At 34.9% G+C, this 12,267-nt stretch overlaps 2 protein-coding genes across 6 annotated transcripts in view; one reads left to right on the forward strand and one right to left on the reverse strand.

The window, feature by feature from the left end:
- NKAIN2 (sodium/potassium transporting ATPase interacting 2) overlaps window positions 1-12,267 on the reverse strand; it is a 995,125-nt gene that overhangs the window by 874,159 nt on the left and 108,699 nt on the right. The gene's annotated exons all lie outside the window — the stretch shown is intronic.
- On the forward strand, window positions 5,812-6,227 carry LOC124528640 (ATP synthase subunit g, mitochondrial-like). The gene has a single exon (XM_047102361.1). The coding sequence runs from the start codon at window positions 5,812-5,814 to the stop codon at window positions 6,121-6,123; it is 312 nt and encodes a 103-aa protein (XP_046958317.1). The 3' UTR covers window positions 6,124-6,227.

Consider the following 12,267-nt stretch of genomic DNA (forward strand, 5'->3'; position numbering starts at 1 on the left):
CAGGATAATGGAGAGGATGAAGTTATGATGAAGGGCATGAGATGTGAGTGAGACAGCCTGGATTTGAATCCTTGCTCTAACACTTGCTAGGATCTGGTGAGTCACCAAACTCTATGTCTCAACTGCCTCTTCTGTAAACTGGGGATAATTATAACACAACCTACTTCGGAGGGTGTTAAGAAATGAATGTTTGTGTTCCCCCAAATTTCATATGTTGAAGCCCTAACCCTTAGTGTGGCTATATTTGGAGATCGGGCCTCTATAAAAGTATATATGGGTAAATGAGGTGTAGGTATGGGGCTCCAGTCCACTAAGATTAGTGTCTCTATAAGAAGAGACACCATAGAACTCTCTATCTCTCTCTCTCATACAAAGAGGCCATGTGAAGACACACACACACAGATGGCAGCTGTCTGTAAGCCATGAAGAGAACCCTCACCAGAAACCAATCATGCTGGTACACAGATATCAAACTTCCAGCCTCTAGAACTATGGAAAAATACATCTCTGCTATTTAAGCCACTCAGTTTGTGGCATTTTGTTATGGCAGTCACAGCAAACTAATACAGAGGGTTACTGTAAAGATTAAATGAAATAATATATGTAAAAGCATTTAGAATGGCCTTATGCACATAGTAAAAATTCAGTGTTGACTAATGCTGTATCTTACAGAAAAAATTTTGGAGGTAGAATTATGATATCAATTATATTTCATGAAGATTAATCTATAATCATAAAAATTTCATAGTAGATAAATAAAAGTAATTTCTCAGGGAACCTGGGTGGCTTAGCCAGTTAAACGTCCAACTCTTGATTTTGGCTCAGGTCATGATCTCACAGTTCCTGAGACTGAGCCCCATCTCAGGCTCTGCACTGACAGTGTGTGGAGCCTGCTTGAGATTCTCTCTGCTTCTCCCCCATGTCTATCAAAATGAATAAATAAACATCAAAAAAAAGTACTTTCTCTTCTTTCAGTAACTCCAACCACTTGTAAAAGAACAAAGCATTCCGTAATTATTTCCAGTATGGCCAATAAAAACATGGTTCTCTGCTTTTTTTCCTGAATTAAATGGTTTATGTTAGACACAACTAGTTTTCATGTTTCATCAAGGTTCATTGGCTTTAATCAATTCCTATAATGTAGTGGTCCATTTTTGACCACCATTGGCATGTCAGGAAGTGATGCTGTTGTTTGAGTTGGGGAGCAATTTAACCTGGGTGAACATTTGCAGCCCCCCAAACCCCGACTTTTGTAATAATATTTTCATGAATATCTCCATGAAGTTAACCATTATGACTGGGAATGGAATGATACACAGGTCTGTGCTAGCAGGTGTTCTAATATTGGATTCAGTAGTTTCACAAATCTTGGGATGCCTAAGAAATCTATACCTTTTGGGCACCTGGTGGTTCAGTCTGTTAAGCATCTGACTCTTGGTTTTGGCTCAGGTCTTGATCTCATGATTTTGTGAGTTTAAGTGCTGCATCAGGCTCTGGGCTGACAGTGCAGAGCTCCCTTGGGATTTTCTCTTTCTCCCTCGCTCTCTGCCCCTCCCCCACTCATGCTGTCTCTGTCCCTCTCAAAATAAATAAGCAAACTTAAAAAATTAAAAAAAAAAGAAATCTACACATTTTAATTTAGGGAAAATATAAATAAGTAAGAACATAACTTCTATATGTAGTCTTAAGCTAAAGCACAGTGATTAATGGATTCTTTAACAGGTATTTACAAGAGAATGTGGGAAAGTCAATAAACTATGCACAAAAAGAGATAAATTTGAACTCAGCACTTTAACAAAAACAAAAATACAGCCAACCTGGAGTACAGCAAATACATTTCAAACATAAAATTTAGGCTGGAAACTTTCTGGTAACTCAAATCAAACTGAAATAGACTCAGGATTAAACGCTACGATTTACTAAAGTATGTCATAAATTACATTATTACATATGTACAAACGTCAAAATATATATATTATTGTGTATTATAAAATACATGTTCTATCTGAATTCTAATCATTAGGCCTATATTTCTTTCAAGAATATCTTTGACATGTGAAAATGATGATCTATTTCAGCAATAAAGTATTTAATCACTTTAATTTTCATAATTAGAGGTAAATATGGGAGTTGGTTTACTAAGGAATAAAAGTGTCTACCTCCCTATATTTTAGGGAAGAGAGTTTTGAGCTCTAATGATTCCGGACCATCCAGGAGGTTATGAATATTGGTTAATCTTACTTAGTGTCCAACTTACTATTATGTAACTTAAGCTATAAACTTTAACCCAAAATATAGAATGAATTCAATGAAAAATATGTCAGGTGCTTGATCCTTTCTTGAGAAAGGGATATCTCAAGGGATACCCCCCCCCATGCGGGGGGTATATATCTATAACACTATTTTACCACAATACAGATGTAAGACAGTGTTTATTGCTGTAAATTATTACTGTAGAACACTAAAGATTAATAAAATCGGGGTTTGACCATTGTACACCAAGTGCTTCTCCAAATTTGTACATAAGATAATGGCACAGCATAGCATGAAAAGAATCAGAAGGAAGTATTCAAAGTGTTTAAGAACATGAACTGAATGTACTGTCCTCAATACAAATGATGATTAATGAAACAAATACATATGATATACTAAACTACATTAGAATTTACACTACTTTAAACACAGTCAGTTTTAATTAGTGGAAATATGAAGTGCAGAACATTTTAAAGATACTTTATAAATTATTTTAAAAGATGTAGGGAAAATCAAATAATGGCTGCCAGTGAATCTTCTTGGCATACTTAAATAGTTAAACCTTCTAAGCAGTGCTTTATCATTCACACCCTACCCACCCACCCTGCCACTCTCCTTACAACAAACCAGAGAAGTATATAGAGCAGACAGAACAGGAAGTAGATTCAGGAAGGTAATTAACTGCTCAACTTCACACAGCCAGGAAGTAGCGGTGCCCAACCAAATATATAAGGTGTCTGACTGACAATTGGTAGGATATATTTTTTAATTAAGAGCATTTCCAAACTACACATTGTTAGATTCCTCAAAGGCCATTTAAAAGGACCAATGTATTATTTATCATGTCAAACTTTTCTTTTAAAAAGTCAGCTTCACTTTAGTCTAGATTTAACAATCACTCATTCCATTGTAGTAGAGTTCTTCTTTTTTTTTTTTTCCACAAGTAACTATTGCACACTTACTATCTGCTGATTGCTGGGCCAATCACTGAGAATACAGTGGTAAATAGAGAATTCCTACAAAGTTCACTACACTCCAGCAAAGACACCCTATGAAAATAATATACATTTGCATTCTGTGTTGAAAATGATATAAGACAAGTTCAAGTTTCTATGGGAACATATAAATAAGACCTAATGTGATTTCGGTGGTCAGAGAAGGCAGTGTTCCCAGTGGCTTTATATGCAAACTGAGGAAGCTAGCAGGAGTTGAAACAATACTCTAGGTAGAAGAAACACATGCCTTACGGAGGAAGAAGTATGGTGTCTACTTTCAAAGTCAATGTGGCCTTCAGGCACAGACTAGGGCACACAGTGAGACTCAGGGTAGTGGGATCAAATGTGCACAAACCTAGCGTCTCTTAAGGATGTTAGTCTTTTCCTCTGGAGTAGCCCCTGAATCATTCCAAGAAAGTAGGTGTGACAAGGTATGACTTGCATTTATAAACAGTCCTCTGTTTATAAGGTGGGAAATGAGTTGAAAGGGTTAAGAGTGGGTGTGGGGGAGACAGCAGGCTGTAGAATCTAGGTGAGAGCTAGTATTAAGATATACTGGGAGTAGAGATAAAAGAGGACAGGTCCAAAAAATATTTAGGAAGGAAATCAAGGAGACTTAGTGTTGGGTTAGAAATAGGGTGTGAGTACAGACAGTCAGGATTAGTGAGATTTTACTTAATTAAAAAAGAAAAAAAAAACAACAAGAGTGTATTCATAGGACATCTGTATTCACAAAAGCTAATTGATGATTCAGGTTAATTACTGTTCTCCACATGTTGAATTTCTGACATAGTTTCTGTAAGCATAATTCAGCAACACAACAATGGCAGAGACTGTCATGCCAAAATGAATTGCTAACATATGCAATTAAAATAAATGTCTATGAGACATAACTGTCAAAATAGTAATTACGACTTGGTGAGCTAGAAACAGTCTGAAAACTTATTTGAAATTAAATTCCTGTCCTCTACATAGAGTCAGTATATTCCAAACCAAGGTACTTAAAAAAAAAAAACCCCTAATCAAACTCTTTATTACTGAATATTCAACAACATGATTCAGATAAATAGTATATAACTGGGAACTGTTTTGAGTAGTTTAATGATTTTGAAATCATGTTCATTTGAAATATATTTCAATTTTGAAAAATAATGAAGAATAAATCACTGTCAATTTTAAAAATCTACGGTCATTTATGCCATTCATTATGTGTAAATAAGTTTTCTAAGATAAGAGCAAACTACCAAATACAAAGTTAGAACTATGAACATATGTAGTAAGGAGCATTTACTAAGCAATCTAGTAGATTTGGGAAAGTATAAAATTTTTTGGGATATGCATGCAATCAAGAGTACCAGAGGTATTTCTCTGTTTAGAGGGGCTAACAAGAGATAAAGAGTCTTTACAGGTAAATAAGCAGAGTATTCTGTAAAAATATTACTCGAAAATTAATATTCTGAGCCATACTTCTACAAATCTTAAGGAGGTATCATAGTTCACCAATTCCAAGACTCACATTTTTATTATTATTATGTTGACATTTTAACACCTCTAAAATCAAGATGCCTCTTATGACTGATACTGTCTTCAAATGCTGGGAAGACAAATATAAGGGACAGTCATTACATTACATAGTTGCAATTACCTGCTCTTGATCATAGCTAAGCAAACTGCTTCCCTCCTGACTGAGCCATGTACACTGTTGGTCCAGTATGTGTTTCATTTAACTGCTGTTTAAAATATCTTTGGCCCTGCTGGATGGCTGGATTGGTAGAGCATGTGACTTTTGATCTCCTTGAGGTTGTAAATTCAAGCCCCGCACTGGGTGCAGAGAAAAAAGAAAAGAGAAGAGAAGAGAAGAGAGAAGAAGAGAGGAGAGGAGAGGAGAGGAGAGGAGAGGAGAGGAGAGGAGAGGAGAGGAGAGGAGAGGGAGAAAGGAAGAGAGAGAAAGGAGGAAAGGAAGATGGAAGGATGGAGGAAGGAAGAAAGAAAAAGGGAGGGAAGGAGGAAGAAAAAAATAGAAATAAAATAGCCTCAAAATGTCTACAGTATAATTAACATAAAATCATTAAAATAAAAATGTATTGTTTATACTGAAATGCATGGCAACAAAGAACAGGATATAAATTTGGTCTTACTAAAATATTCTTTGTTGGAGAGATGACCACAATTACTGGCTTTCCTGCAAAGCAACAAACATGTGCCCTACGAAATATAAGAAAGATATCCACAATTACTTGAAGCTATGTTATATTTTGTTACTGATATCTGTGCAAAACAGACTGCCTCACATGCAATTCAGTTTAGGTTAAGGGAGGACTAATTTCAAAACAATAAGAGACAGATGTGATGACTTCATGAATTGGGTAGGGATATTATTCATTAAATTGCCATAATGTTATTGAATGCATTTTTTTCTTTCTTAGTGATAAATGAAATGATGGTACATCTTACAATAATGTCATACTAGATTCAGTGGAATTTAGTTATGAAACAGTTAAGAACTGAAGGTGGAAGACCAGGGTTCTAGTCTTAGCTCTATAAATAATAATCCGGGGTAACCATGGCCCAGTTTGTCCATAACCTCGCGGAGAAGGCCCCGGCGCTGGTGAACGCTGCTGTGACTTACTCGAAGCCTCGATTGGCCACATTTTGGCACTATGCCAAGGTTGAGCTGGTTCCTCCAACCCCTGCTGAGATCTCTACAGCTATTCAGAGCTTGAAAAAAATAGTCAAGAGCGCTCAAACTGGTAGCTTCACACAGCTTACAGTTAAGGAAGCTCTGCTGAATGGTTTGGTGGCCACTGAGGTGTGGATGTGGTTTTATGTCGGCGAAATCATAGGCAAGCGTGGCATCATTGGTTATGATGTTTGAAGACCAATCTTTAACATCTGTCTGTATTTGGTTTGTTATTTGAGTGTTTTTGGACAATATGTGATCAGACTGGTATTTGAATAAAATAAGATAATGTATCAAAATCAATGTTTTCTCTATCAGACACTACATGGAAGGATCACAGTTTCTCTTGACAATAAGAGGAGTTGTCTTTTGCTTTAATACAGCTCTGAGTGCATGTCTTTTGCTTAGCCTAAAATCGGAAAGGATCTATGTGAACATACCAACCTGGGGTATGCATTTATGAGGATAATTTGAACAATAGATTAACATTCTAATTGAGTGTTTAAAATAGATGATAAATTTATTTCCAGAATAGGGAAAGTCTTTCCAGGGAAAGACTTGGGAAAACTAGAACTTGCTACAGTAGGAAAAATAGTAATACCACGTGCCAAACTGATATGGTTAAATTGTGTTAGTAATACAAAGAACAAAATTTGGATGGTTTCTCTTTGCCAAAATCAGAGATAGAATTTTTTGATAACACCTGTGTTTATAAATGCTGGAGTACTTGGTGATATTCTCAGTATCTTTGTAACGTCTTTAACCGCAGGACATAGCAAATGAGAGCCAGGATGTACATTTTTAATCTAATTTTGATGTGTATTATATTATTAATCTATTCTGTTTTTTCCAGTTTTATGATTTTTAGACCCTATCTTTGCAAAAATAAGATACCCTGTGGGTATTTAAATAGCTACAATTTAGGGGCGCCTGGGTGGCTCAGTTGGTTAAGCATCCGACTTCGGCCCAGGTCATGATCTCACCGTTCCCTAGTTCAAGCTCCGCGTCGGGCTTTGTGCTGACAACTCAGAGCCTGGAGCCTGCTTCAGGTTCTGTATCCTCCCCCTCGTCCTTTGCCCCTCCCCCACTCACTCTCTCTCAAAAATAAATAAACATTTAAATAAATAAATAGTTATAGTTTAGTATCATCCATGGGTCTAAATAATACATTATATCCTGAAATAAATAGAAATGATTGCCATCAAAAGAAATAATAATAATAATCCGGGACACCATGAGTCAGTCTGTTAATTTATCTGACCCCCAGTTTCTTCACTTGTAAAATATAGAGATTGGGCTAGTTCACTGCTAAGATCTCTGACAGGTCTATGACAATATATGTTTTTATTAATTTTAAATTCTTGCAATAAATTTATCTTAAAGGTATATACAGGAAAACTTGATCACAAAAATTCCTGTTCATCTGAAACACTAATAAACATAAAATAGAAGTAAACAGTAGTTTTTTTCCTATAAGCTTAGTAGTCAGGGTTTTAAAATTAAAAATGGCAGTAGCCATAAAAAATGAGAAAAGAGCAAATAGTAAATGTAATACTGGATAAATGAAGATTTGGTCAAATATTTTAAATCTTCAGAATAATGTAGAAATCACTATTGTTCATAAGAGACTAAATGCAATGGAAGAGAAAGATCAAATCATAATTTTAGTTTAAAACATACTTGTCCTTGAGTCCTCTGAAAATTTGTTTAAATGTATTGTAAATGTTGTGCCATGTTTGTGTCAATAATATTCAGTTTATCAGAATATTTAACCTGAATACCATATTATCCAATAATTTTGAGTAAAGGAAAAATTATTATAAAGCACATTGATATAAAACCTTATCATCAGCTAAAAATTTCTGTAATAATATACCAAAGGGGCATATATCAAATTTCACTGTAAAACCTCATTTAACAAAAACAGATACTATGGGAGGTGATAAAAGTCTGATGAGGTTAAAAACAATGTGGTAATGGAGAAGTTTTTGGCAAAAGTAAGCTATTAACTTTTGGCAAAGGTAAGCTCTTTAAGTTGTGCTTAGAAAGTGGTGATAATTATGGTGGATAATTGCACTAAGATATAATTTATCAAAGTCATTGAAGGATTATGCAAAAGTATGGAAGGCCAAACAAAGTTTTTAAAATAATAATTTGAAAAAAATGAGATCAAGGGAAATTTTACATGGATATATTTATTACTTTATAATTCAAGAAACAGTTTAGACTGTTTCTTTCTCATGATGGGTTGTGAATTTTAGTACTTTTAGTTTTAGCATAGACCATTGAAGGAAAATCAAAACCATGTATAGCAGGAATTTGTGAAAAAGAAAATAACATTGTTTGAAGAGGCAGAAACCAATTATAAAATCAATCTTAATTTGGTATATATAATGATGTGCATGTTGAACTTAACAATGAGATAGAAACATATATTAATATATGTAGTCAAAGATTAATAGCACTCTTACACTTGATGTAAGATGGAGCATATTAATTCAGCCTGGAGTTAAAGATATTCTTGTATTACTTACACTAATTATTGGTAAAACTGACTTATGTTTATCCCCAGTGGTGGTGTTCTCCGTATATCCCCTTTATTTTACCTGTCAGAAATATTATACAAGCTCATCAAGAGCCACCACCTTCTTGCCATAAGCTAGTGCAGAGGAGGTATATTAGGAGCTAAATCTCTATGGATCTCTCCCATATCTGTACATATTGAGGCAGAGATACTAACTACTCCATAATAAACAGCTTGGGAAGACAGAGTTAATACCTCTCGTGGGTACAGAGGGCAAGTTTATTTACTGTCCACTATAATCAAGATAATGGCTCTCTCCATAACACAGTTCAAGTAGATTTGCTTAATATCCATTATAAAAGATTCAGACTTCCTAAACTCAAGATTCCTCAGCTGTGATACAAACCAACTGTATATACCAGGTGGGCTTATCCATGTTATCCCCAAAGCACTTGGTGGCATAATAAAGTTGATGCCACTTGCTATACTGTGAGTAATAAAGTTTTTTTGTCTGATCCAGGAGTGCATTCCCCCTGCCAGAATCTGCCGTGAAACTGTTGCAGGCTAAACTGTGGGCATGAAAAGTAGAAAAAAATCTCATACCCTTCACATTCTTGGTACGAACCCCAAAATTTCTCATCATAAGAGAAATGGATTAACTTTCCTAGAAATTTTTCTACTTTCTAGGTATTTTAAGATTACAGAGTAGTAATTACCCTCTTCGGTAATTATTCATAAATATATAAATAATATGATTAATTTCATGACCATTGATTTCTGAAAAAATATAATTACTGGTCACTTGAGCCCAGATGGGTTAAGACACACACCCCAAAACAGATCAAACCAGGTTTCCTCCACCAATTTGTTCTCTCCTTCTCCTCTCCAATTCAGCTAGTTAGGCTTATATCCATGTGAGGGGGAGAAAAACTGGAGTGAAAATTTTAAATGCAGGCTTGTTAATGTAAACATCGAAGAGAAGTCATTTAGCGTGTCATTTCTGAAATGCCAAAACAAATGCATATCAGATCCATGGATATTCATTGAGTGAAAAGCCTATTAACTACCAAATTACAGACTCCTCTAAATACATTCCCACATATAGCTCTTTTCGAGGAAAACACCCAGTGTCACATTTAAGATGTACTTGTGCAATGTGAGAAATCATTAAAGCTGGGCTGAACATGGCAGGGTGAGGAAGGGTAACCTGAGAAACAAGGAACTGGATCTTCTAAATAAGTCTACTCTAGTAGGCTTATGTTAATGGTCAAGTTCCATACACAAAGCAGCCAGATAATAAACACTTGATTAAGTTGAAGATGACAGATATACAAAGATAACCTGACATTTCACCTTGATAATTTGTTGATATTTTGATAAACCTTCATTACTGAGCAAATCAGTTAGAAAACAAAAGTCTACACTTATTTAATGAGCACGGAGTAATATATGGAACTGCTGAGTCACTATGTTGTACACTTGAAAGTAATATAACACTGTATTTTAACTACACTGGAATTAAAATAAAAAAAAAAAAGTCAGCATTCAGGTCCTAAACCAGACATATAATGAACTGAATGGCTTTCTACAGTTTAAAGGTAAAAGTCATCAGTTGACAAAGTTTCATTGCATGGGTTTTTATTATATTGATAGAATGTATCTAAATTAGTGTTTATTACTCATGTTTAAAATTAAACAGGTAAATCACATTACTACACTTTGATTATATCCTTTGCATATTTCCAATATCTGACATATCAAGATAATTATGAATTATGAACCTCATGAATCCTAACCTGAAACCTTACTGTACTCCTCACAATCCATGCAAAGCAGTACAAAATTCAAGAGAAATTTAGCCAACTGCTATGAAGTAAGAGAGAGGGCTAAGTTTGAAAAGGAGATAAATAAATGATAATGAGGGATGCCAGAGTCATCTTTTTCTCTTTTTAGGTGGCAGGCAGAAATACCATGGGCCACTCACAACTACTTCCGTATAGAAAAGCCTGTGCCACCCTGATCCTGAATATTACCAAAGCACATTGTCAGACTGAGGAACCTTGACATTCTTCAACATTTAACATTTATTATTTCTTCAGGTAATCAAATAAAATATATCCCCTCTTATTTATGGCAGGCATTTAAAACTGAAAAGCAATGTGTTTATCAGCAAAAAATAAGTTTAGAATCATGACTCTCCCATCTATGTTCTATTTTCAACTGCAAGAAATAAAACAACAATTGAGAAAGAACTAATACAGCAGGAATTTAGTGACAGACAGCAGTTGCATTGTTTCACATTAGCTGTTCGAACAGCCATCAGGCGATAATGACTTTCAGTCACTATTAATCAATATATTATTCAGTTGTAATTTCCCATAAGTCATTGCTATTACTACCAGTAATCAAGTTTCCTCCTTTGTTGCTTGAAATTAAACCTGAACAAGTGGTATGACTAGTTAACAGTCAATCTTCAATAGCTCCCACCAATAATTTACCACTTTGCACATTAGACTCTATTAGTAATATGAAGGCTGTGTATATTTTTTAAGCCAGGTGAGCTGCTAAGTAATTGACAAATATTATTCCCCCTGCTTTCAGTGAAGAACATTATGCTGCCTAGATGAACTTAGATTAAAATCAATTTAAAAAGATAAGTTGGTTTTGTTTATCATGTATTTTTATAATTTATCTGACAGCTGTTCTCCTGAATACTACTGAAGGATGCATATGAAGCAGATACAACCCCTTTGAATAAATTGATGCTTCTTTAAACTTCTTTTTTGGAATGTATTATGCCCAAACAAGGGTGGTAAGTTAATTCAACAGTAAGATTCAAGATGGCACTAAAAACTTCCTGATCTTCCAGATTTTGTACTAATGTTTAATTAGGTTTAACTGCATGACTGGAAATAGTGCTGTTTCAGTATCAGCATTAGGGAGGTCATACTTTTGAGAATGCCATTTAATAGGAAAACAGTAACACAACAAATTAATATCAATAATGTATATAGTGAAGAGACTGAACCACTTATCTCACACAAGATGCAGGAATCCCTGTTTTAAAGCAAAATAGGGTCGCCTGGTGGTCACTGGTTTAAGCATTTGAATCTCGATTTTGGTTCAGGTCATGATCTCACGTTTCCTGGGTTTGAGCCCCACATCAGGCTCTACACTGTCAGTGCAGTGTCTGCTCCAGATTCTTGCTCTCAAAATAAATAAATAATCATTTTTTTAAAAAATAAAGCAAAATAAAATAAAACACTTTTGCTGGTCCTTTTACTTAGGTTGGGCCGTACCAGCTTCTGATGCATAGAAGCAGTATAAACACAAAAACTTCCACTACTAAAGGCCACTCACGTTCATTACCAAAGTAAAGTTTGTGTAGTTCCATGTAGTTCCACATATGTATAACTACAGTGGCTTCATTAAGTGGCTTACTTCCATCTTTAATAGAGTCACCTTTTTACAAGGCCAGTTTTACATCTGACTTATCACTTGATAAGATGTGTCCTTCACTATTTAGATATCACCCTTTTACATTTCTAGACTATAAACGTAAAGCTTATTTATTTAAGCTTATTTACTTTTTTTTTTTTTTTTTTTTTTTTTTTTTTTTTTTTTTTTAGTAATCGCTATACCCAGTGTGGGGTTTGAACTCACAATCCTTAGATCAAGAGTCCCATGCTCTTCTGATTAGCCACTCAGGTGTCCCGGAGACATAGATTATTCTATATGGTTTTAGTTTCCTAAAATTTGCCTAACAGCCCATTAAAACAAAACTTTATTTAACATAACTAAGACCATACAAGAGA

The sequence above is a fragment of the Lynx rufus genome, unplaced genomic scaffold (assembly GCF_022079265.1).
Source record: "Lynx rufus isolate CCGP_SWC_20201006 ecotype Redwood Valley unplaced genomic scaffold, mLynRuf1.p SCAF_6, whole genome shotgun sequence".
Classification (NCBI taxonomy): Eukaryota; Metazoa; Chordata; class Mammalia; order Carnivora; family Felidae; genus Lynx; species Lynx rufus.